Here is a 27,007-nt window from a genome sequence, read left to right on the forward strand (position 1 = left end):
TTCCTGCAATTTAGGGGAGACCACTTGGAGGGGAATGTCCTTAGCTGACAACCACACTTCCTGCCCTGGCCGATACGTAGGGGCCGGGGTCCGCCGACGGTCTGCATGGGCCTTCGTCCTCATCCGGGCCCTCAGCAAAGCAGAACGGGCGGCACGCCACACCCGACGGCACTTCCGCAGGTGGGCCTGGACCAAGGGCACACCGACCTCTCCCTCAACCACCGGAAACAAAGGAGGCTGGTACCCCAGACACACCTCGAAAGGGGAGAGGCCGGTGGCTGACGACACCTGGCTGTTATGGGCATACTCGATCCAGGCCAAATGGGTACTCCAGGCCGCGGGGGGGCGGCCGTCACGCAACGCAGGGCCTGTTCCACCTCCTGATTGGCCCGTTCTGCTTGCCCGTTGGTCTGGGGATGATACCCGGATGAGAGACTCACCGTGGCCCCCAGTTCCCGGCAGAAGCTCCTCCAGACTTGCGAGGAGAACTGGGGACCGCGATCGGAGACAATGTCTGTGGGAATCCCATGCAGCCGGACGACGTGGTGGACCAGGAGGTCCGCTGTCTCCTGGGCCGTCGGGAGCTTCGGGAGGGCCACGAAGTGGGCCGCCTTGGAGAATCGGTCCACTATCGTGAGGATGGTGGTGTTGCCCTGGGACGGCGGGAGGCCCGTGACAAAATCCAGGCCGATGTGGGACTAGGGGCGATGAGGCACGGGCAGCGGCTGGAGCAGTCCCGAAGCCCTGCGATGATCAGCCTTGCCCCTGGCGCAGGTGGTGCAGGCCTGGATATAATCCCGGACGTCGGCCTCTAGGGATGCCGACCAGAAGCGCTGCCGGACAACTGCCACGGTTCTTCGCACCCCTGGATGACAGGAGAGCTTGGAGCCGTGACAGAAGTCCAGGACTGCAGCTCTAGCCTCTGGTGGGACGTAGAGTCTGTTCTTTGGCCCAGTTCCGGGGTCCGGGCTTCGTGCCAGGGCCTCCCGGACGGTTCTCTCTACGTCCCAGGTGAGGGTGGCCACGATAGTGGACTCCGGGATGATGGGTTCCGGTGGATCCGACAACTCCGCTTTGACTTCACCTTCATGTACCCGGGACAAGGCATCCGATCTCTGGTTTTTGGTCCCGGGACGGTAGGTGATTCGGAAGTCAAAACGGCCGAAGAACAGTGACCAGCGGGCTTGCCTGGGGTTCAGCCGCTTGGCGGTCCTGATATACTCCAGGTTCCGGTGGTCAGTGAAAACCGTGAATGGCACGGACGTTCCCTCCAACAGATGTCTCCACTCTTCAAGAGCCTCTTTCACCGCAAGGAGTTCTCGATTGCCGACGTCATAGTTCCGTTCGGCCGGGGTCAACCTGCGGGAAAAATAGGCACACGGGTAAAGGACCTTATCGGTCTTCCCGCTCTGGGAAAGCACAGCTCCTATCCCTGAGTCCGAGGCGTCCACTTCAACCACTAACTGGCGACTAGGATCGGGCTGCACCAGAACGGGTGCAGACGAGAAGCGCCGTTTCAACTCCTTGAACGCGGCATCGCAACGATCCGACCAGGTGAAGGGGACTTTTGGTGAGGTCAGGGCTGTCAGGGGGCTAACTACCTGACTGTAGCCCTTAATGAACCTCCTGTAGAAATTAGCAAAGCCGAGGAACTGTTGCAGCTTCCTACGGCTGGTGGGTTGGGGCCAGTCTCTCACCGCCGCGACCTTGGCCGGATCAGGAGCGACGGAGTTAGGGGAGATGATAAACCCCAGGAAGGACAAAGAAGTGCGGTGGAACTCGCACTTCTCGCCCTTCACAAACCGCCGGTTCTCCAACAACCGCTGCAGGACCTGACGTACATGCCGGACATGGGTCTCAGGATCCGGAGAAAAGATGAGTATGTCGTCCAGATATACGAAGACGAATCGGTGCAGGAAATCCCGCAAGACATCATTAACCAATGCTTGGAACGTCGCGGGGGCGTTTGTAAGACCGAATGGCATGACCAGGTACTCAAAGTGACCTAAGGGGGTGTTAAATGCCGTCTTCCACTCGTCTCCCTTCCGGATCCGAACCAGGTGATACGCATTTCTAAGATCTAGCTTAGTGAACATTTGGGCTCCATGCAGGGGCGTGAACACTGAATCCAACAAGGGCAATGGGTATCGGTTACGAACCGTGATTTCGTTCAGCCCCCTGTAATCAATGCATGGACGTAGTCCGCCATCCTTTTTTCCCACAAAAAAGAAACCTGCACCCATCAGGGAAGTGGAATTCCGGATCAACCCGGCAGCTAAAGAGTCCCGGATGTAGGTCTCCATTGATTCGCGCTCAGGTCGTGAGAGGTTGTACAGCCTGCTGGACGGAAACTCAACGCCTGGAACCAAATCAATGGCACAATCGTACGGGCGGTGCGGGGGAAGGGTGAGCGCCAGATCCTTGCTGAACACGTCCACAAGGTCATGGTACTCCACCGGCACCGTCCCGAGATTGGGCGGGACTCTGACCTCCTCCTTAGCCTGGGAACCGGGAGGAACCGACGAACCTAAGCATACCCGATGGCAGGTCTCGCTCCACTGAACCACTACCCCGGACGGCCAATCGATCCGGGGATTGTGTTTTAACATCCAGGGGAACCCTAGAATCACGCGGGAGGTGGCAGGAGTCACAAAAAACTCGATCTCCTCCCGGTGGTTCCCTGACACCACCAGAGTTACTGGAGGTGTCTTATGTGTGATTGGTGGGAGTAGGGAGCCATCTAGTGCCCGTACTTGCACAGGTGAAGTAAGTGCCACCAGAGGGAGCCCTGCCTCCCTGGCCCATTTGCTGTCTAGCAAATTCCCCTCAGAGCCCGTGTCCACCAGTGCTGGGGCCTGAAGGGTTAAATCCTGATAAAGGATTGTAACTGGGAGTCGTGTGGCAATATGGGTGTGTCCCACGTGAATGTCTCGGCCCACCCTTAGCCCAGTTTCTAGGGGCGGGCATTGGTGTTTAACCGCTCGGGGCAGTCCCTCACCTGATGCTCTATCGAGCCACAAACAAAGCACGCTCCGCGGACCAGCCTCCTCTGTCTATCCGGGGGTCTAAATGTGGCTCTGCTCGTGTCCATAGCTTCATCAGCAGGGGGAGCTGTTACTACACGGAGCGTAGGGGCCGTGGAGCGTGGGGAGGGCGGAGCTCGGTCGGAGCTGGAAGGGAGAGGGACGGCGCGTGCCCGGCCACGCCCTTCATCTCGTTCCCGACGGCGTTCTTCTAACTGATTGTCTAATCGTATAACGAGATCAATAAGCCCATCTAAATCCCGCGGTTCGTCCTTAGCCACCAGGTGCTCCTTTAGAACCAACGACAGTCCGTTTACGAAGGCGGCGCGGAGGGCAGTGCTATTCCAGCCGGACCTCGCAGCCGCGATGCGGAAGTCGACTGCATAAGCAGCTGCGCTCCGGCGCCCCTGTCTCATTGACAGCAGCACGGCTGAAGCGGTCTCTCCTCTATTTGGGTGATCGAACACTGTTCTGAACTCCCTCACAAACCCATCATATGTCTGAAGGAGCCGTGAATTCTGCTCCCAGAACGCTGTAGCCCAAGCGCGTGCCTCACCGCGAAGCAGATTTATCACATAAGCTATCTTGCTGGCATCAGTCGCGTACATGACAGGACGTTGTGCGAAGACGAGCGAACACTGCATAAGGAAGTCCGCGCACGTCTCTACACAACCTCCGTACGGCTCTGGAGGGCTTATGTATGCTTCCGGGGAAGGTGGGAGGGGTCGTTGAACGACCTGTGGAACGGCACTGTTATGCACAGGGTCGACAGGAGGGAGAGCCGCAGCAGCGCCCTGAGGGCGCGCTTCCACCTGCGCGGCGAGAGCCTCAACCCTGCGGTTAAGGAGGACGTTCTGCTCGGTCATAAGATCCAACCGAGCCGTGAAAGCGGTGAGGATTCGCTGCAACTCACCGATCATTCCTCCTGCGGACGCCTGTGCACCCTGTTCTTCCATTGGCCGTTCAACAGCCGGTTGACGCCCCTCGGGATCCATGACGTTGGCCGAGATATCCTGTTGGGAAAGTGTAGGTACACGGACCCACAACAGGGGGCGCAAATGAACGGACAATGGAGGTAGTCAAATAACAACACTTTACTGTTGTGAATAAGCACAACAAACACAACGGATCACAACAATAGACAACGAAGTCAATTCACAAGAATGTGTCACGTGGGCAGGCTCGAAGATAAGAGACGTCTGTCCAAAGCAGAACCGGAACCACACGATTTCCTCCGCCACCGAACCCCGGGAATACTGGAGCCGCCAAGTCCCGAACTCTCAGGTGGCCACTGCCTCCGCGTGTCGGATCTGGTACTGCTGGCGAGGAGCAAAAACAGTTAGAAGTGGGTGCGTGTGCACCCAGCAACACGTATGGTGGGAAACCACCTCCACCTCTCGTCGAAAAAAGAAACTGAATATCCAACTCACACAATCAACAGATATTCACAGTCAGCTGAGAATTTACCTCCTTGGTAGAGCGATATCTCGGCAGAGAAGTGGACATGACGTCTTGCAGATATACTGCTGCGGATCAGATGATTGGTAACAGCTGTCGTAGGTGACAGCTGTCACCCCAGCTGCTCCTGTGAGATGGCAGCGCCCTCTGGTGCCTGGAGCCCGCACTCCAGGCAGGGTGCCCTCTGGTGGTGGTGGGCCAGCAGTACCTCCTCTTCAGCGGCCCACACAACACACAGACTTTGATGCTCACAGAGGGACTGGCCATAGGATAGGACAGAGGCAGCGGGGAGGTGTGTTTATGCTTGCAGGGATATGTGCAGTAGGTCAGGGTTGGAGGATGATGAGGATGTTGTCAAAAGTGCTGCAATGCTTAACCTTAGGGGGTTGTTGTGGATGACTGCTGCTCCCATTTGCATGTTTGATCTTTTGTGCACAACAACCTTTCAGAAGACTTCTCACATCTAAGTTTGGCATCCTATACCTGTATTTCACAAAGCGCCGTTCTACAACCCCTGACAATAATTATGGAATCACCGGCCTTGGAGGATGTTAATTCAGTTGTTTAATTTTGTAGAAAAAAAGCAGATCACAGACATGACTCAAATGGCAACTTTCTGGCTTTAAGAAACACTATAAGAAATCAAGAAAAAAAATCGTGGCAGTCAGTAACGGTTACTTTTTTAGACCAAGCAGAGGGAAAAAATATGGACTCACTCAATTCTGAGGAAAAAAATTATGGAATCACCCTGTAAATTTTCATCCCCAAAACTAACACCTGCATCAAATCAGATCTGCTCGTTAGTCTGCATCTAAAAAGGAGTGATCACACCTTGGAGAGCTGTTGCACCAAGTGGACTGACATGAATCATGGCTCCAACACGAGAGATGTCAATTGAAACAAAGGAGAGGATTATCAAACTCTTAAAAGAGGGTAAATCATCACGCAATGTTGCAAAAGATGTTGTTCACAGTCAGCTGTGTCTAAACTCTGGAGCAAGTACAAACAACATGGGAAGGTTGTTAAAGGCAAACATACTGGTAGACCAAGGAAGACATCAAAGCATCAAGACAGAAAACCTAAAGTAATATGTCTCAAAAATCGAAAATGCACAACAAAACAAATGAGGAACGAATGGGAGGAAACTGGAGTCAACGTCTATGACCGAACTGTAAGAAACCGCCTAAAGAAAATGGGATTTACATACAGAAAAGCTAAACGAAAGCCATCATTAACACCTAAACAGAAAAAAACAAGGTTTCAATGGGCTAAGGAAAAGCAATCGTGGACTGTGGATGACTGGATGAAAGTCATATTCAGTGATGAACCTCGAATCTGCATTGGGCAAGGTGATGATGCTGGAACTTTTGTTTGGTGCCGTTCCAATGAGATTTATAAAGATGACTGCTTGAAGAAAACACGTAAATTTCCACAGTCATTGATGATATGGGGCTGCATGTCAGGTAAAGGCACTGGGGAGATGGCTGTCATTACATCATCAATAAATGCACAAGTTTACGTTGATATTTTGGACACTTTTCTTATCCCATCAATTGAAAGGATGTTTGGGGATGATGAAATCATTTTTCAAGATGATAATGCATCTTGCCATAGAGCAAAAACTGTGAAAACATTCCTTGCAAAAAGACACATAGGGTCAATGTCATGGCCTGCAAATATTCCGGATCTTAATCCAATTGAAAATCTTTGGTGGAAGTTGAAGAAAATGGTCCATGACAAGGCTCCAACCTGCAAAGCTGATCTGGCAACAGCAATCAGAGAAAGTTGGAGCCAGATTGATGAAGAGTACTGTTTGTCACTCATTAAGTCCATGCTTCAGAGACTGCAAACTGTTATAAAAGCCAGAGGTGGTGCAACAAAAATACTAGTGATGTGTTGGAGCGTTCTTTTGTTTTTCATGATTCCATAATTTTTTCCTCAGAATTGAGTGATTCCATATTTTTTTCCTCTGCTTGGTCTAAAAAAGTAACCGTTACTGACTGCCACAATTTTTTTCCTGATTTCTTATAGTGTTTCTTAAAGCCAAAAAGTTGCCATTTGAAATGACTTTAGTTTTGTGTCATGTCTGTGATCTGCTTGAATGTGAACATGCTCCGAGGCCGGTGATTCCATAATTTTTGCCAGAGGTTGTATTACAGTCACCCATGATCCAAAGAAAGTGCAAAAACAGGATGGCTTATAAAGTGCAGACTTTGCAACCCACCCAAAAACAAAAGTATGGAGCTGCGACCTCAGGCCAGAATTGCAGCAAGCGCTGCTTCTGCTTAAAACTTTTACCCCAGTGGAGCTCAGTCAAACAAGTTTAAAGCTGTACTCACTTGGAATACCCCGTTTAAAGACGTTCGAACATGATTGAAGCTGTTAAGACTCCGAACACCAGGAAGTTACCATGAACGAGTGACGATTTAGAGAATCGGGATGAAGTTTTTAACCAACTCGAAAATTTCACCCAGGATTTTAAATCTGGTGCCGATGATAGCCGTAACAACTACATATAACAACTTTGTTCAAGATTGACAAAGATGGTTCAAGAAGTTTCTATAATGGTGCAAAATGCACCCCGATTTGCTGTGTGGGATGAAACGGGAAGGAACAGCGCTTTGTGAAATAGTCCCATTATTGGCCATTTTTTGTGCACCTGTTTCTTAAAGAGAATTACAGACTAAACTCTACTCTTCATATTACGCCATGATGATTTACAGGGATTTAATTTAATTAGCTTTTAATGCGCCAAATCACAGCAAAAGCCATCTCAAGTCGCCTTACATAAAACAAGTCAACATAAAATTGAATAAATAATTAAAATGAATAAAAAAAATTCAAATACATAAATAAAAACAGAAGTAAAAGAATAAAACAAATAAAAACTATTCATACGAAAGAGAATAAAAATAGGCTTTGAGTCTTGACTTAAAAATGTCCATGGACTCAGACTGCCTCACGGTCGCAGGAAGACTGTTCCACAGGGTGGGTGCACAATACGAAAAGGGATACTTTGCACCTTGTCCCACTCAGATGTCACTCTATGACAGGGGTATTCAACTCATTCCAGATGGAATCAGTTAATCAGTGAAATCACCTGGTGGAGTGGGTGGCTGCAAATAAAACCTGCACCCTTTCGGCCCTTTCTGGAATACTTTGGACACCATTGCATTAGATCATCATCCTACACTCAAGCAGATTTTTAGATTATGTCATCTTGATTTTAGTGTGAAATGGTGCAGACCATAGAAAATTATTTCCATTCAACACCAAAGGTATGCAACAGTAATTCTTTACTTTCTATTAAGTTTATCTCTTCACTGGGATTGCTTTGATAACCTTTTACCAAAATGCAGTAATGGATCATTTCATTGATTATTTTAAGGAAAAATGTTTAGTTTGAGCAAATACACACTTGGGGTTTGTGTTGTTGACCCCAATTTTGTTTTGACTTATTGGGTTAACTGTCCTGCATAAATCAAGCTCTTGAGCCTTGATTTATTAAATAAAGGAGTCGTTACTTAGAAGCATCATTTCATCAGGGTCATTTTCTGGAAAATATTTAAATGGAAGTGCCTGAAGAGAACACAAGTCGACTCCCACAACAGCTGCTGGTGAGCTTCTACAGGTCAGCCATTAAGTCTGTCCTTATGTACTGTATCACAGTATGGTACTCAAGCTGCACTGTAGACAACAGAAAAGCTCTCCAGAATATCATCAAGACTGCCTAGAGGATCACGGGCACCGAGCTCCCCAGACTAGAGGACATTTACAGAACCCACTGCATCAGGCGGGTTACAGCTATAATCAGGGACAGCACACATCCTAGACATTGTTTCTTCACCCCCCTGCCTTCTGGGAGGCACTATAGGACACTGTACACCTGAACTTCAAGACTGAAAAACAGCCTCTACTACAGAGCTGTCACACTGCTGAACACTGACCATATCAAACCCAACAGACAACCCCCTTGCACATCCATTACACCATTGTAGCACATTGCATACAGTTGTAAATAGACTGTTTATGGTTATTCATACTACTTTTGCTCACATTTTTAATTTTTATCTTGTATTATTTATTATTTTGGCACTTGGAAGATGGATCCAACAAAATTTCATTGTATTGTGCAATGACAATAAAGACATCTTATCTTATCTTATCTTATAAACTTACTAAAGTTACTGAGTAAATTAAGCCCAAGGAAAACAAGGAGTGATTTTTTTTTTAAGGAGTCAAAGGTGGAAAAAAGAAAAACTTATTACATCGAGTAGCTTGAACTCAAAATGCTTAAAATATTTTCCCTACCCTTAGCTGTTGCTGAGATCTGAGCCATGAGTGAACTTGGGGTTTTGGCTATTACACTGGTCAACAGGATTTTTTTTTTGCATGGAGTTTTTCAACAAATTTTGGGTAATTTGACAGCGCTCAATCCAAATCTGGTGTTATTTTTTGCCAGTCACATCACATTTTTGAGGTATTTTTGTGTGTGTTCTGTAGCTGCTCTGTGGAAAGTGGTCAGTGTCGCTGCCGTAGTCACATGACTGGACGTCAGTGTGCACAGGTGGAGTCTGGGTATTTCTTTATGGCTCTGGATCACCTCCTTTATGAGGCTGAGTTTGCTAAGATGGGACAGGTGATTCAGCACACCTTTCAGTACACTTCACCTTTGGCTCACATTTCTGTTCCATGATTCTGGAGCTGCTACAGTAACAAATGTGACATTTTAGTCACAAAGTTTAAGCAAACACCCCACACAAAAGGAAAGAAGAACACAGATCTAATGGGAATCTATTCTCAGGGTTGCACAGTGGAGATCAGGGAGCACCAACTGGGTCGTCCTGCTACGTGGACTGGAATTGGATTTTCCCGGGTACCTGAGGGGGGCACGCTGGAGTTTTTCATCAGCAACATTCCGTACTCCATGGAATATGACCTACTCATCCGCTATGAGTCACAGGTATGTCTGTTTTAGGACCCATGTGTACAGTCCATCACCCAAAGACAAAAGGTCTACTTACAGCCTATTGATAATTGAAGCACCTTTAACTTCTGTTATACAAGCTAAAGTTGAACTTTGTCACCATTTTTGCTGTTTTTACCCCATCATTCCAAAACATTCACTCACAGAAGGTCCAAACTATAGCTTTTTGGTAATTTTATAATTCTTTTCAAAATGATTGGCACACTTAAATGTTTAAATATGACAGGGTTACATAGCACTGGGCATTGGGCAGCATGGTGTCTTAGTGGTTAGCACTGTTGCCTCACAGCAAGAAGGTCTTGAGTTCAGTTCCCACCTGTGGCCTTTCTGTATAGCGTTTGCATGTTCTCCCCGTGTTTGCGTGGGTTTCCTCCCACATAAAAAAAAAAAGCCGTAGGTTTGGTGATTTGGAAACTTTAATTGTCCCTTGCAAAAGAGGTTTCGATCTCTGTGGAACTAACCTGGTTAAATAAATAAATAATAATAAAAAATTTACCCCCACCTGGTTATAGCTACCACCCTGGGATGGCCAGCATGCATTTTTTATAGGTCATGGTAAACTGAGGCTGGATTATGTGTTGTTTAGTCCCCCTAAGTGATAGCAAAAACCTGCTTGGCCTATGGGCTGTTATGCAGTCATGACATCTATAATTCATAGCTCATTAATAAGCAGCTTTTGTAAGATGGGTGGGGTTAGCGACTAAGTTCCATAATTGATTAATTTAATTCATTAATGAAAAAAATTTGATTTTTTTTTTTTTTTTTTTTAATAGGAATAAAGTAAAACAATACATAGGTAGCATTTTAGGTGTGTTCCAAAGCACGAAGATTGTGGCGTTGCCTTCCTATCATTTAGTTAAGTACACTGAAAAAAGAACCAACTTAAAAAAGCGTTACAATTGGTAAAACCTTTATGAATTAAGTACAAACTACTTCATTCATTCAGGTTTCACCAATTGGAAAAAAAGAACAATCAAATTTACAAACTTAAGTTCAAGCAACTTAATTAATTCAGGTTTTATCAATTGTAATGCTTTTTTAAGTTGGTTCAACTATTCTCTTTGTTCAGTATATACTAACTACAAAACACTGTCTCTAGATGTCCAGAGACTGGGAGGAGGTGCGAGTCACAGTGATCCGTCCTGGGCCGATTCCAACGAGCAGCCCCTGTGGAAACACCATCCCAGATGATGACAGACTCACTGTCTCCCTGCCGGCTGGGGCCAGGTTTGTGATTCCAACGCTCGCACTCATGCATACACACACCAAAGCTGCATCTTAACGGTGTGCTGACTTTGTCTGGTCCAGGTTCGTAGTGACTACTCAGCCAGTATGTCTGGAGAGAGGTGTGACCTACACTCTCCGCTTTGAGTTCAGGCGCTATCAGGATGCCAACGTTATTCTCAACGGAGCGGCCAACGCTCTCATTCTTGTGGATTCTGTGAGCTGAAAATTTTTCCAAGCCAGTAAAATAGGCCTCATAAACTGCCCCCTTCATCTTATTTTCACACTTTCCATTCCTCACTCCAGATCGCTTTAATACCACGCCACTCCTCCCTGGAGATGTTCAATGCCGGGGATGGGGCCTCCAACATCAGGAAGCAGACCTACGAGCGGTACCGCTGCCACGATGGGGCAAAGCCTGTGACCCGCCCTGTGATGAGTGACACTTGTTCCAAATTAATCACCAGCATGTCGGCTGTCATTAATGATGGGGCTATACGTGAGTTCCAAGAGGCCTAACCAATGTTTTTTTTTTTTCTGTGGTGATGCTGTAGATCTATTCCTGACATCTGCCTGTGGAGGAGGGTAAAGTTTAACGTGCCAGCGGTCTTACATGTTTCTCTCCTTTTCCAGCGTGTAATTGTGACCCACAGGGGTCCGTCAGCTCCTTGTGTGATGTTCGTGGGGGCCAGTGTCGCTGCAGGCCCAATGTGATTGGTCGACGCTGTGACCAGTGTGCTCCAGGAACTTTTGGTTTTGGACCTTCAGGCTGCAGTGGTGAGAAACAAATGCAAAAAGCTTTAATTCTCATGGTTTGAATTGCAAAATGTTTTGGCAAACATTTTTAACCATTCACCTTGTTGTGTTCTTCCAAAACGTTTTACCTTTACTTGCAAAACCTTAGAAAAGATTTACTCATACAATGGGCCTCATGGAAGAACCACTCATTTGAGCGGATTTGTTCATAAGGTGCGTGTACAAGAATTTCCCGCTTTCGCCAGTTTTCTTGTTTGTTTGTTTTTTTTGGGGGGGGGGGTTGTTTTGTTTTGTTTTTTTAGTTTTTTCAGATGTAAGAGCAAAATTTATGAGTGGTTCTGACCTGCAGTAGGAGTTGTGCAGTTTTTATGCCATCATCCAATCCTACATTTTCAGTAACTGATTGATTTGTTTGAAAATCCTACATAAATTACAGGCCATAATTGTGTTGTTGTTGTCATTCTACATTTATTAATATATCTTAATGATATCATTAATTTAAGCTATAATAAGATGTTCCCTTATTTGTTTTACAAATGGAAAGTTTCCAAAAATCACAAGCTCACTCATAATAGCTGTCTTTATTACCCTTTAACAGGTCCCTGTTTTGTGTTGTTTAAAATTAGGTTTTCTTTTTTGGAGCTGTGGCAGCAGGACGTCAATTGCAAAACTCAAAATAATTTTTTCCTGATATCATTGTCTTGATTGGACAATTCTGACATGTAGGTGGGGCATCACCTTATATGGTGTTGTTTAGACATTATTCATATTAATTCACTATCTTCCTGAATGTGTTTGGGGTTTACACACACAAGCATGTTTATGTCATTTACACAATTATCTGAAGTTACGAGCATTTCCTAAATCTGGTGTTGTACACTCCTCTGATCCCATGATACTAAAAAAGCTGAGACAAAATTAAAATAAGTTTACTAAAATGTTCTTGCTTGACAGCCAAAGTTCCCCACATTTTGTTCTCACCTGCCATAAGGAAAGTGTTTATTTGCTGTTATTTTTATTAATTTATTTTAAGGATAAGATGTTTAATTCTGATTGAGGAAGTTCTGCACCCACTCATGCATTGTTTCCAAATTAAACTAAAAGTGGTGATTTTATTATGTATTAATTTATTTATTTATTATTTATTTATTTTTCATTGTTTTGCTTCCTTTGATTCATTTTAAGATGTCCCCTATTGCCCTCTAGTGTTTCTGAGCACATATTGCATCCAAAGATGTTCCGCTTACCTGATTATTTTCCAACTTGTCTTCCACACCTTTGACCCTTTATCCTTCATTACTTGCACCTTATTCCTGCACTCTCCTGCATATCTTTTTCCTTACTTGGATTAGCCTGCGGATGCAGCCTGGAAGGGTCTGTAACTCGGCTTTGTGACAAGTTCACCGGTCAGTGCCAGTGCCGTCCAGGTGCTTTTGGCCAGCGTTGTGACAGATGCCAGTCAGGTCACTGGGGTTTTCCAAACTGCCGACCTTGTGAATGCAACGGACATGCTGTTGAATGCAGCCAGAGGACCGGAGCATGCATCAACTGTAGAGACAACACTGCAGGAGACAAATGTGACAGGTGGGGTCCCAAGGTGGATTTGGCCAACCCAGGATGAAGCACATAAAACATCACATATAACATTTTTCTTAGCTTTCTTGAGTTTAGGACTCCCAAAGTCCACCAAACCTACCTGAAGGGCCTCCTGTCCTATGAGGAACAATGACTCAGATTGTGTTAATGTCAGGAGATGTATAATTACTTAACTCATCATTTAACAACTTAAAAAAAAGAGTTTCAAATTTATTTCAGACTATATATATATATATATATATATGTGTGTGTGTGTGTGTGTGTGTGTGTGTGTGTGTGTGTGTGTGTGTGTGTGTGTGTGTGTGTGTGTGTAAATACTATTATAATATATAACATTATAATATTATACTATTATACTACTACTATAAATGTTGTACTATTTGCATGCTCTTGTTTTCTGTACAGTTGTGTTTTTTCAAGTGAATTAATAACTTTGTCACTAAATGACCAAATTTAATTTCACATGTCATTTTAAAAAAACAGAAAGAAAATTGAATCAATGAGAATTTTATCAGTTTTACTGAACAAAATAGTACATTATAGACAGTTAAGTGGCTTTTATAATGATTAAAAACATAATTAGCTTGTAACTTTAAGTTAAATTATTAAGTTAACGTTCATTTAAATTGTGTGCAGTGCAAATTTTGCATTTTGCATCACCACTCTTAGCTTCATAGTGGAGTACAGCAGAGAAGGATATTCTTTCAACAACAGATCAAATCAAAGTTTGCATCTCAGATGTACCTTCTAGCAATTTGTAGCTGAACTTTCAGGTCTTCATTTTTTAAGAAAATCCGCCTCTACACCAATTCATCATGAAGATGGGTAACTGGTGATACAAAATGCACTGTGCATGCACTGTGCACAATTTCTCCAGTCACAGCCACATAAACCTATAACTCCTGGGTTGTCTGGGTGTCTTGGTGGCTTTCCTCACTCTTCTACTTCTTGCACAGTCACTCACTCAATTTTTGAGAACTATCTACTCCATTCAGATTTACCATAGAGTGCCATATTGTTTCTATTTCTTCATAATTGATGTAAGTAAAGTCCAAGACATATTCAGTGGCAGCTTTACCATCAGAGAGCCTCATCCACAACTACCACAAAAGACTCCAAGCTGTCATACACGGTATGAATTAAGAACAGGGGTATGTAAACTTTTGATCAGGGTCATTTGGGTAGTTTCTGTTGTCATTATGATTGTAAAACAGTAAACACAGTTGTTTGACATTAAATGGCTTCACCCAGCCGCTAACTATGAGTGAAAAACGTTTTTGTGTTATCATTGAGCTCATTATCATTATTCTCTGAAGAATGGCCAAAAAAAAACAAAAATTCTGCCAGGGTAGGTAAACTTTTGAGCATAAGTGTACATGTAACTGCTATATAAATAAATGAAATGCAAGTGACTGATTTAATTTCATTTTGCAAGTATGGCCATTACCACACGCAAAATCCTCATTTACAGTGCATCCAGCAAGTATTCACAGCGCTTCACTGTTTCCACTTTATGTTACAGCCTTATTCCAAATTGGAATAAATTAATTTTCCCCCTCAAAATTCCACTCACAACACCCTATAATGACAACATGATTTTTTTGAAATTATTTATTTATTTATTTATTTATTTGCAGATTTTTTGAAAAAATAAAAATAAGTAATCGCAAGTACTTAAGTATTCACACTCTTTGCTCAATATTTTATTGATGCACCTTTGGCAGCAATTACAACATTGAGACTTCTTGAATATGATGACATAAGCATTGGTGCACCTATCTTTGGGCAGTTTTGCTCATTCGTCTTTGCAGCACCTCTCAAGCTCCATCAGGTTGGATGGGGACCATCGGTGCACAGCCATTTTCAGATCTCTCCAGAGATGTTAAATCAGATTCAGGTCTGGGTTCTGGCTGGGCCACTCAAGGACATTCACACAGATGCTTGTCTTTCTGGAAGGTTCTCTTCTCTCCACAGAGGAATGCTGGAGCTCTGACAGAGTGACCATCAGGTTCTTGGTTGCTTCCCTGACTGAGGCCCTTCTCCACCGATCGTTCAGTTTAGACCCGCGGCCAGCTCTAAGGCCCGGTCACACGTCACTTAACAAAGGGCAACGAAGCCCAAATGAAACAATAAATATGTATTTTCGTTGGCATCACAGCAGCTTCGTTCCTGCAGCTGGCGCTTCATCAGGATTTTTAAACTCGAAAAATTTGAACAAATGCTGCTGAAACCCTCAATTCCTCCATATTTCGTTTTGCTGTAATTCTTGATGGTTTTTTAATCGTTTGCTTAGTTTTTGTAACATTAGCGTTTAGTTTGACTTTGTTCAACCAGCTCTATGTTTTCATACAGTACAGAAGCCAGTTTGTGAGCGCTGCTGTGGAAGAAAGATGCAGCTCCTCCATGGTGGAGCTGGTGTGTGGTATGGGGCTTCTGCCGCTGCGTGTGATGGGGCTTTTGCGACTGCTGTCATGCCTGGCCGGCCAGGAAGAATTTGTCAGCCTTCTCTGCCAGTGCATGGCAGTCCGTGATCATGGTGTTGCTCCAGTGCTGCATGCTCCTCCTATTTCGTGTCGTTTGCAGTGATCTCTCTCTTTGGTTTGTGCAAACCAGGTGGCAGTTTTCAGAAGCATGACTTTGAGCATCAAGTGTGAAAAAGGTTCCAGCAGCAGAGGACATTTGCGTGTGAACAGCTTTCATCCACAGAGGTGTGACATATAAAAATAGAAAACCCAGTAGGATCGCAGATGGCTGCATTCTTTTCTTTCATTTCAGTCACTGAATCATGTACGAGATAGTCCTTTTGTGCATGCGTGTACATGCGTGTGTGCTACAACACATACAGATACTGAATGCGTGATCAGAACTTGTAATTGAACCCGCGCGCGTGTGACTGCTTGATCACACAGCTGCAGTGCCCAGTTATCAGAAACAGCAGGGTTTTGAAAAAAAAAGGCAGACAGACAGCGCTCTCTCTCTCTTTCTCTCTCTCTCTCTCTCTCTCTCTCTCTCTCTCTCTGTCTTGCTCTCAATGCTGAAACAAGAGACGGGAAGTCTTAAGTTTGCGTGTGACTTTAAATGACAATATTTTCTACTTTTTTGAGGGGGGGCACAGAAGGACTCTGAACTTTGCGATCTGATGTTCCCAGCCCTGACAAGGAAGCAGTGCGTCCTGCTGTACATCTGGAAACCTAAGTGCTGTTTGCTTTACCATTTTGAGAACGGAGCGCATTTCTACAATGCAAAAAAAAAACAAAGGCAGGAGTGCGGCAAGGGCTACACACGACATAACGCATACATTAAAAGCATTGAGAAAAGATTTGAGAAATATTTGCCGTGCTTGGAGTGTGTATTATTTTGGTGGAGTATTTAACGTGTGTGGTTGGTGTGTGTGTGTTTTTTTTTAAATGAGGTGTCTTATGAAAGTTGAGCAAGCGCTACAGTTTTTTTTTTTTTTTTATTGGAGCAAAATAGAGACCGCAGCGTGTCATCAGAGTCTGAACCAGACAGTGAGGATTCTGATGATGAAGGAGATGATATCTCTTGTTATGGATGAACAACCAGAGCAGGTGGATCCACCGACGTGCACGCAGATCTCCACAGTCCTGTCTCGGAGGTTTACAGACAATTCCTTTGATTTCATGCTTGGTTTGTGCACTGACATGCACTGTCAACTGTGGAAACTTATATGTAGGCAGGTGTGTGCCTTTACAAATCATGTCCATTTAACTGAATTTACCCCAGGTGGACTCCATTTAAGCTGTAGAAACATCTCAGGGATGATCAGTGGAAACAGGATGCACCTGAGCTCAATTTTGAGCTTCATGGCAAAGGCTGATGTACATGTGATTTCTTTGTTTTTTCTTTTTTTATTTTTAATACATTTGCAAAAATCTAAAAAAAAATGTAACTTTTTAGCTGTAAAATTAGTTTAGTCCTTTGAGGAAAATATTTAATAGTTATAGTAAAATTTTATTCATGCGATTATTATTAGTTTTGGGCCAGGCTTAGTCAGCAAAAACTGACAATTAAGCATGGTTGTCCTCAATAAAAAGTAAAGATAGGTTAGTGTGATTTTAGTTTAAGCTTATTCACATTGTGTTTTTTAATATTTAATTACTGTGGTCTGAGTGCGGTCATTAGCTTGAAGACCAGCCAATTAGAAACAATGATTACCATATGAGCTCCTTTCTTCTCAGTTGTTTGCTTTAACATCATTGATAGTCTAATTTATTCCAGATCAGTTGATTTGTGCTTGTGACCATCTTCTTCAAAAGCCTCAAAACTGCTTTCTTAGGCAGCAAAATAATAATAATACTAATCACTAATTATTAAATTATTAAACTATTAATGATTATACGAGCAAAGCGCTTTGCAGCAGTGTGAAGCTCGCTCTTATGAGACGAAGGCACAAACCAGAAATGGCACAAAAAAAATCTCCCCAGTGGAGAAAAAGCCACAAACTGGACAACATTGTCGTAAAAAGCCACAAAACAATGGTAGACAAAGCCGAAAACCTGAAATGGCACGAAATGATTTGATCCACCAACATCAATAGCCTTTTTGCTTAACAATTCCCTTATCGGTTCTTGAGAGTCGCCATTGTTTTTGAGGGTGTTTGTCAGGAAAAAGATCATTTCTCTACGTTGATTGCAGACACTGCAGCAGGTCTGTAATCACTGCTTCTGCTATGGCTGCTCTTGAACCGACCCACTGCTTCGGTGGTTCATTTCTTCGCTGCTTTTCAGAAGCTGCAAGTCCGCTTCTTAACCCCTCTCAAAGCCATTTAAAAATGTCAATTTTGAGTCACTTTTGTGCTGATTAAGTCACTAATTGGGACGCTTGTTTTGTTGCGGGCAAGAAACAAGAATCGTCCTTTGTTCTGTTCGTACAGCTCCAAACAGTGCACCAAGTTAGAGTCCGGCTGGAATGAATAACTTCAAAGCAAATCGCCATTTTAAATCAAATGACACCTCTTTACAAACGTTGTAATACAAACAATAAACTACAATCAACTAAAACGTGTTTTTCCTTCCTCCCAAAATGAGATGTTCTCTGTTCTTTATGAATTACATTGATGCTGGCGTGCAGCGCAGCCAGCTGAGCTCAGCTCAGAGGTATGCAGAGCTCTCGAGTTGAGATATGGTCAAGGAGTTATTTTCCACCAAATCTTGCCTTGCAGGTCATATTAAGCCCCTTTCAAATTGGCGTATTCATAGAGCTGCTCATTGTGGCGTATCGTCTACGCTGAGTTGAGCAGCTCTACGCCCACTTTTAGCAGCTCTATGTTGGGTTTTTTCTCCCGGCGCAGCAGTATGTTGAGGGCTACGCACGTAGGAAGGAAGAAATTAAACGTTTAATTTTCTTCGTCATAGAGTGCTGGACACATTTTTAAGCAGGTCTGTGCAGCACAGCGTTACTGCATGCAACTCTGTGCAACACTGCGCTTCTGTACACAACCAAAAGCTGAGTGCATGAATCCAGAGGAATCAATTGAGAACATGAACACACAGCCCACAGCACTTGTATGCTCAGAACAGGGAATCGAACCTCAACTCAGAAATCCAGACACAGCAGGTCGGTTGCTCACTCTCTCTCTCGCGCCCTCACTCTCTCTCTCTGTGACTACGTTTACATGCAGCCAATAACCCTTTCATAACCGGAATATTAGCAATAACCCGGTTGCGCACGGCCATGTAAACACCCGCAAAAACCCATATTCCGGTTTTTAAAAACCCGAATAAGACCCCTGGGTTACTCCTTTTCTAACCCGAATATCAGGTCATATAAATGCGCATCGGGATCTCCCCATAGAAAGGAACATTATTTTGCGTTCTGTGCATGTCCTATCTGTAAGGAATCTTGGTCTTTTGAGTACGGCAACTACTTGTATGTGGTCCGCGCAGCCCACCGGACACCACAGAAGCAGAAATAAACAGCGCATTGTGTTCTGCGTCCTTATCAGGCGGGCCAGTGTCCCGTATCACCACGATTGCTCTGCCTCCGATGTGCTTACTGAGTCTGCGGGCTCGGTAAACGCCGCAGCGGGCCACTCACACCGCCCACCTCTCTGCTGTGTGGAGCTGCGGCAACTGTGGCAACAGGTCCAGAGACTATGCTCGCTGTTTTGATGCAGAGGCAGCCCGCAAGGATAGATTTCTTGTGGAAAAAATCCACAGCGCTGCAGGGTCTCGGTATACCACAGCCGCAGAGCTCAGTGGCCATGACTTGGATTCTTTGCGGGTCCCGCATCCGTACCCCCGGAGGCAGTGAGCGAAGGGACAGCATGCGCATTGTGTTCTGCGTGTGTCTATTTATGATCTTCTCGCCCAGAAGAAAAAAGAGAATGTTTACACAGGAGAGAAAAGTGAGAACATGTTAATGCCTGTTTGAGAAAAGTGTATAAAGTGTGTAGTGAGGGGTTTTACACGAAGCAGGATTTGCACGAACGCCAGACCAAATCAAGCACCGGTGGAAGATGTGCGTCGCAGTTTAGATGGGGATATTCCAAATGATACCAATGGCCATGTATACAGGAGTAAGTCTGTCTGCTTAAGCATATAAACGGGTTATTCCTAATGATTCAGAAACTGGAATAATGACCTTAACCCGAATATTAACAGCATGTAAACGTAGTCACTGTGCGTCTGATCAAACCTGTGACTTTAAAATAAAAGCGCACTCGCTGCGTGTCGGTGCGCTCATCAAACGCCCAGATCAATCAGGTCTGATCAAACCTGTGACTTTTAAAAAAGCGCACTCGCTGCATGTCGGTGCGCTCATTAAACACCCTAATTGTGGCAGTAATGCAACTGTAAAAACCTCATGATACTGTTTTCCAAGTGCAGTGATGTGTTCTGCACAGCCGGCAGGAGTGAACTGGGTTTAAATAGCGGCAAGGTACACGCGACTGTGCACACATTAAAAAAGCAAACACACGCAGCTGCAAGTATGAAAGGAACATGGAAAAAGGCTGAGCATGCGTGCATTTCGGGTGTATTTAAATGAAACAATGCTGCAATACGCAGCTCTACAAATACGCTAATGTGAAAGGGGCTTTAGCAGAGTGAGACCTGACAGGACCATTTTAAAGTGTGAGTCTCACTCCGAATGAGTGAGACTTGAAAGCTCTGGGTATGGAGTGATATTCTTGCCATTAATGTCTGAAAGGAAATGCTTTTGACAAAAACTACAGATTTTGTTATTTCTATTTATGTCCAGAGATCAAAGATCCAGTGAGCAATTTCATATTTATTTACTTTAAGACTCAATAAAATGTTGCTGACATAGAAAACCTGTAAAGCCAACTTTTAGTACACAGAAAATTAACAAGAGGTATCGATAAGGGAACCGATAAGGAATCGTGTCGATAAGCGTAATCGATAATGGCATCGATATCGATAAAATCTTATCAGTACTCATCCCTAGACCTAAATGGTGAGATGCTGAAGAGCTTCGCTCGTTCATGTCCGCGACATATACATATCACTAACTAATAATTTAATTGCATCATAAAGTGTTTCTCGTTGTGTGTTGTTTTAGTTTTAGAAATTTTATGTCAGTTGTTTTGTGATTTAAACCCAATGCACTGTACCATTTCATTTCAATAAAGCCTTGTCTTGTTTGTTTGCAGGTGTGCAAATGGTTACTATGGTAACCCAGTTCTGGGCGTGTCTGGTGGTCAGTGTCGTCCATGCCCCTGCCCAGATGGACCCAACAGCGGACGGCACTTTGCAGCATCTTGTTACCAAGACAACCGTAACTGGCAAATCATTTGCAACTGTAACCAGGGTTATACAGGTACCCTTAAGTTCACGATTAACGTCCTTCCTTCCTGTTGCGCTTGTTTTCTGTGCTTCTTCACCTTTTTCTTCTCATATGGATAAAAATAAATAAAGCAATCATTCTTGACCAAAAACTTGACCAAATGTCCACTTAAAGCTACAGTATGTTGGATTTTGAGGTATTAGCGGAATACTGCTGTTCTCATAACCTTGGATTGAGTTATTCATATCTACATAAAAGTGGGCCCCCTCATGGAGGATGCCATGTTGATACAGTAGCCCAAAAGGGACATACTTACACCGTCTTTTGCATTTTGTATCGCAGCCAGAAAACACCTTCATATTGGAGTAAAGCAGAGATGAACTGCAAAACAGGAAAACAGATCACATCTAGGCTTGGTTGTCCTCATGTGCCTTCTGTCAAACTAGAGCTGGACATTCTTTCAAAGAAAATCCTCCTCTACGCCACTTCATCATGAAGCTTTGTAACTACTGATGCAACAGAAAGTTGCACTATGCACAGTTTCTCCAGTCACTACCGCAGAAGCCTATAACTCCTTCAGAGCTCTGATAGGTGTCTTGGTGGCCTTCCTTACTGGTCTCCTTCCAGCATGATCACTCAGTTTTTGAGAACTGCCTCCTTGATATGAGTGACGATGACTTTGTAGAAATGGTTGCTGAGCTCCTGACCCACCCTATGATTTGATTCACACTTTATCACATATGAAACTCCTTGCACTGAGACCTAACAGCATAGAGGCGTGTCCCGTGGGTGGTGGAAAAGGGAAACTCCTTTTCCTTTGGAGGTTGGGAGGGCTTCCTTTGGCTGCCTTCGGCTGGGACTGACTATGTGGGCAGTTCCTGCTGCCCTTGGTGAGCAACTAGGGCTGACGGGCTGGCCTGCGTGACTGGTTCTGGTTTGAGGGTTCCTGTGAGGCCACCTCTTGTTCCTCTTTGGTGGTGAGGGGGCTTCTTCTGGTTGCCTTGGGCTGGGACTGGCTGTGTGGGTGAGTCCTGCTGGCCTTGGTCAATGATCGCTCTGGCGAACTGGCCTGTGTGGCTTGTTCTGGTTTGAGGTTTCCTGTGAGGCCACCTCTTGTTCCTCTTTGGTGGTGAGAGGGCTTCTTCTGGTTGCCTTGGGCTGGGGCTGGCTATGCAGGTGAGTCCTGCTGGCCTTGGTCAATGGGCGGTCCGGCGGACTGGCCTGCGTGGCTGGTTCTGGTTAGGGGCTTCTGGTGGGAGGCGAACTAGCATTCTTCATAGGAATGGGAGAGCTCCCTTTGGTTGCCGTGGACTCGGCTGGCTGTGCGGGCTGGCCCTATTGGCCTTCGTCAACGATTGGGACTGCCAGATTTGCCCCCATGGCTGGTGCTTGTTCGGGGCTTCCTGGGTGGCCATGGACCAAAATGGCCAAGTAGGTGGGGCCCGTTAGTCTTGGCTGACCACTCATCTACGAGATGGAAATTTTTGGGGGGCATTTCAAAGTTGCTCATGGCCACATGGGACCAGTGGGATGAGTGGCGATGACTTTGTTGAAATAGTTCCTGACCTCCTGACCCACCCCATGATTCGCCTCACACTTTATCACGTCAACTCATGAAACTACTCGTTGACCAAATCATGGGCGTGTTAAAGTCTGTTTTTTGGGTGAGAAAGTGAAAGTGCTCACCCACTATGGATCATGAATATGCTGTGTAAATTTTACATGACTTGATGGCTCTTATTGATTACATGAAAAGGTGCACCAGAAGGAAAGCTGAGGCAGTTTCACTAACGTAATTTAAAGTTATCGTTTTGACAAACTCCAAACCAGTAATAATTGGTATGTTTTGTAAATCTATTTTTGTCACTACATGTCCTGTTTGCACATGTTTCTTGTAAAAAATAAAGGTCCATCTGTTCTCTCTCTATTGTCTATAATGTATAAAGGGCATATTTCAGATGAGGTAAGAATAATGTTTTCTCAGTGGACTATGGTAAATGGTAACCTGTGTCGTTTCCTTCCTCCCCTGTATTACTGGCACAGGGATTGTTAAACGCTCCGGGGTGACCATTTTTAAGCGTGAGTAAAATAGTGATCCCTGCACTTTCTCCCTCCCCTCCACTCCTCCTTTGCTCCACTTCACGACCCTTCCCATGCATGGCTTCAGCACCCCTCCATCAGTGGTGCTGTGCCGCACCACACTCCTGACTACACGTAAGACCTGGCTCAAAAACATTTGTTGCCAAACTGTTGTGAATACTATGTCTACAAAGGGAAAGCCTGAACTCTGCCGGCCTGATAACCGCTCTGAGGCAGAGCTGAGCATTAAATGTTGTTCTCATAATTTCAGTTTTGATCCAGGTCTGTGTAAATGTTCCTTAAAGGACCTGACCCAGAATCATTATTTAATTTTAAAAACTGTTTTGGAAAGATAATTTTTTCAATACTTTTCTGGCTTTATCTTACCCATCTGCAGGTATTTATTGGCCTATATCAGGTCAGATTAAAAAGTGAGAACATTTTCAGTAATATGAGTTTGTAGATAGGTGTGACTGTGGGTCTGGGTCAGGTTCTAGTTCCTATGTTTGGAGCAGATTAAAATTTTCATCTTGTACATTGAATGAAGGATGTTTAAAGATTTGGAGACCAGTCAGTGCGCAATATACATAGATATTAGCCACCCGATGAGCAAGTACATTGATGACAGTAGTATAAACAACCTCTCTCAGTGCTTTTTAAGAATTGGAAAACACCTCAAGCAAACCAGATTCAGTGGGGCAGCCATCTGCTTTGGCCATTCTAATGAATAAAACAAAAGCACAACACAGAATGTTCAGATTGTGCAGTGACTGAAATGTTGCAGCTAAAGGCCCAGTCACACCAGGGGTTATGACCACCATGCCACAGGTTCACAACAATCTGTTGCAGCTGTGCACGCCACACTCACTCAACCATTCTGAAAAAAATGAGTGTCTATGATGTGCAACATCCTGAAAATCAGTTATAGAGCATATCTGAAACAAGATCAAAATACAGTGCGTCCAGAAAGTACAAGGTCTGTCCATAGAGTAACGGTCCTTTTTGTTTTTTTCAAAAACTATATGGATTTGATTCATATGTTTTTATGTCAGCCAAGCTTGAACCTTCGTGCGCATGCGTGAGTTTTTCCACGCCTGTCGGTTGCGTCATTCGCCTGAGAGCACGCCTTGTGGGAGGAGTGGTCCAGCTCCCTTGTCGGATTTTCATTGTCAGGAAATGACGGAATGATTTGGGCTTTTTTTCCATCGGAATTTTTTCAGAAACAGTTAGAGACAGGCAGCTGGAAACCATTCAAAAATTTATCTGGCTTTCGGTGAAAATTTTACCGGCTTCACAGAGAATAAGGACTGTTACTACAGCTTTAAGGACGGCCCACAATGGCGCTCAGCGCGCCGCCCTCCAAGCTGCGACGATGAGGCAGAAACCACCACATCATTTCTAAACGGATCGCTGTGTGGAGCCGGGACCGTCGTGTGCAATTTCTCTGGTTATCACAAGAGCTGGACATCAGCCATTTTCCGGCAGATTTCACTTTTAACAAGAGATTTTGTCATGGAAAGCCACGCGGAGGCTTCGCGCATCACGACCGATTCGCTTTGGAAGCGAGACAAAGGAACACCTCCGTTTCAGCGTGTCAGAGGACAAGTTTGGACATGCCTATCTCGGCTTTCAGTGCTTACCAGTCCAGTAAGTATCAGAGAAATTGTGGAGAGCTGGGCTTGTCCCAACTTGTCCTCTAACACTCCGAAACGGAGGTGTTATTTGTCTCGCTCCTTCAGTGGCTCCGTCGTGATGCGCGAAGCCTCCATGCGGCTTTCCATGACAAAATCTCTTGTTAAAAGTGAAATCTGCCGGAAAATGGCTGATGTCAAGCTCTTGTGATAACCAGACAAAGAGCACACGACGGTCTCGTATCCACAGAGCCATCCATTTAGAAATGGTCCGGTGGCTTGTGCCGCATCGTCGCAGCTCTGAGCGCGGAGCGCCGAGCGTCCTTAAAGGGGTCCTTAAAGCTGTAGTAACAGTCCTTATTCTCTGTGAAGCCTGTAAAATTTTCACCGAAAGCCAGATAAATTTTTCGAATGGTTTCCAGGTGCCAGTCTCTAACAGCTTCTGAAAAAATTCTGATGGAAAAAAAGTCCTTTTCATTCCGCCATTTCCAGACAATGAAAATCCGACGAGGGGGCGGGACCACTCCTTCCCAAGGCGTGCTCACAGGTGAATGACATAACCGACAGGCGTGGAAAAACTCACGCATGCGCACGAGGGTTCAAGCATGTCTGACGTAAAAACATATGAATGAAATCCATATAGTTTTTGAAAAAAATAAAAAGGACCGTTACTTTATTGACAGACCTCGTACAGTAGGATTCTCTAGCTTCTTTATCTATGTTCAAACAGAATCATTTTTAGCTCACCTGGACTGTAGATGGCGTGTGTAAATACAGTGGGGAAAATAAGTGTTTGACCCCCTGTCAGTTTTGCAGGGTTTCCCACCTGCAAAGAATGGAGAGGTCTGTAATTTTTATCGTACACTTCAACTGTGAGAGACAGAATTTAAAAAAAAATCCAGTAAATCACATTGTATGATTTTTAAATAATTAATTTGCATTTTATTGCATAAAATAAGTATTTGAACACCTACCAACAGCAAGAATTCTGGCTCTCACAGACCTGTTAATTTTTCTTTAAGAAGCCATCTTATTCTGCACTCTTTACCTGTATTAATTGCACCTGTTTGAACTTGTTACCTGTATAAAAGACACCTGTTCACACACTCAATCAATCACACTCCAACCTATCCACCATAGCCAAGACCAAAGAGCTGTCTAAGGACACCAGGGACAAAACTGTAGACCTGCACAAGGCTGGGATGGACTACAGGACAGCTGCAGCTTGGTAGAAGACAACAACTCTTATGATTATTTATTAGAAAGTGGAAGAAACACAAGATGACTGTCAGTCTCCCTCACTCTGGGATTCCATGCACAATCTCACTTTGTGGGGTAAGGATGATTCTGAGAAAGCTCAGAACTACACAGGAGGACCTGGTCAATGACCTGAAGAGAGCTGGGACCACAGTCACAAAGATTACATTAGTAACACATGATGCTGTCATGGTTTAACATCCTGCAGGGCAGCAAGGTCCCCCTGCTCAAGCCAGCACATCTCCAGGCCTGTTTGAAGTTCACCAGTGACCATCTGGATGATCCAGATGAGACCAAAATAGAGCTTTTTGGAATCAACTCCACTTACCATGTTTAGGGGATGAGAACAACCCCAAGAAAACCATCCCAACCGTGAAGCATGGGGGTGGAAACATCATACTGTGGGGGTGCTCTTCTGCAAAGGGGACAGGACGACTGCACCGTATTGAAGGGAGGATGGATGGGGTCATGTATTGTGAGATTTTGGCAAACAACCTCCTTCCCTCAGTAAGAGCATTGAAGATGGGCCATGGCTGGGTCTTCCAGCATGACAATGACCCCAAACACACAGCCAGGGCAATTAAGGAGGGGCTCCGTAAGAAGGATTTCAAGGTCCTGGAGTGGCCTGGCCAGTCTCCAGACCTGAACTCAATAGAAAATCTTTGGAGGGAGCTGAAACTGCAAACCTGAAAGATTTGGAGAAGATCTGTATGGAGGAGTGGCCCATAATCCCGTTGCAGTGTGTGAAAACTTGGTCAAGAACTACAGGAAATATCTGACCTCTGTAATGGCAGACAAATGTTTCTGTACCAATTCTTACGTTCTGTTTTTCTAGGGGGTCAAATACTTATTTTATGCAATAAAATGCAAATTAATTATTTAAAAATCATACAATGCGATTTACTGGATTTTTTTTAGATTCTGTCTCTCACAGTTGAAGTGTACCTACGATAAAAATTACAGACCTCTCCATTCTTTGTAGGTGGGAAAACCTGCAAAACTGACAGGGGGTCAAATACTTATTTTCCCCACTGTAGGAATAGAAATAACAATTTCTCTCTTTTATTAACAGAAAGTATATTCATGTATTGAAAGATCCGTGTTCATCCCAACCTGATCCAAAAGGATGCACTGTGGTTCCATCCCAATGTTGGTCACTTTTATGACCTTTGATCTTTTGTCATCGGCTGGTTGGGATTCTAGGTTTTATTGAGCTGTTATCTGTAGGG

General features: G+C 44.6%; 1 protein-coding gene across 3 annotated transcripts in view; it reads left to right on the forward strand.

Moving 5' to 3' along the window:
* Positions 1-27,007, forward strand: part of lamb2 (laminin, beta 2 (laminin S)) — a 182,666-nt gene that overhangs the window by 115,509 nt on the left and 40,150 nt on the right. For 2 of the 3 annotated variants that reach the window (XM_034172157.1, XM_034172155.1), the window contains exons 14-22: positions 8,985-9,120; positions 9,286-9,444; positions 10,568-10,695; positions 10,777-10,909; positions 10,999-11,191; positions 11,326-11,469; positions 12,801-13,032; positions 20,678-20,844; positions 22,855-22,890. In XM_034172157.1, the coding sequence (XP_034028048.1) occupies positions 8,985-9,120; positions 9,286-9,444; positions 10,568-10,695; positions 10,777-10,909; positions 10,999-11,191; positions 11,326-11,469; positions 12,801-13,032; positions 20,678-20,844; positions 22,855-22,890 (1,328 nt within the window). The remainder of the gene's footprint in view (positions 1-8,984; positions 9,121-9,285; positions 9,445-10,567; positions 10,696-10,776; positions 10,910-10,998; positions 11,192-11,325; positions 11,470-12,800; positions 13,033-20,677; positions 20,845-22,854; positions 22,891-27,007) is intronic. The other variant, XM_034172156.1, reaches the window with a different exon arrangement.

Source organism: Thalassophryne amazonica, chromosome 6, assembly GCF_902500255.1.
Source record: "Thalassophryne amazonica chromosome 6, fThaAma1.1, whole genome shotgun sequence".
Taxonomy (NCBI): domain Eukaryota; kingdom Metazoa; phylum Chordata; class Actinopteri; order Batrachoidiformes; family Batrachoididae; genus Thalassophryne; species Thalassophryne amazonica.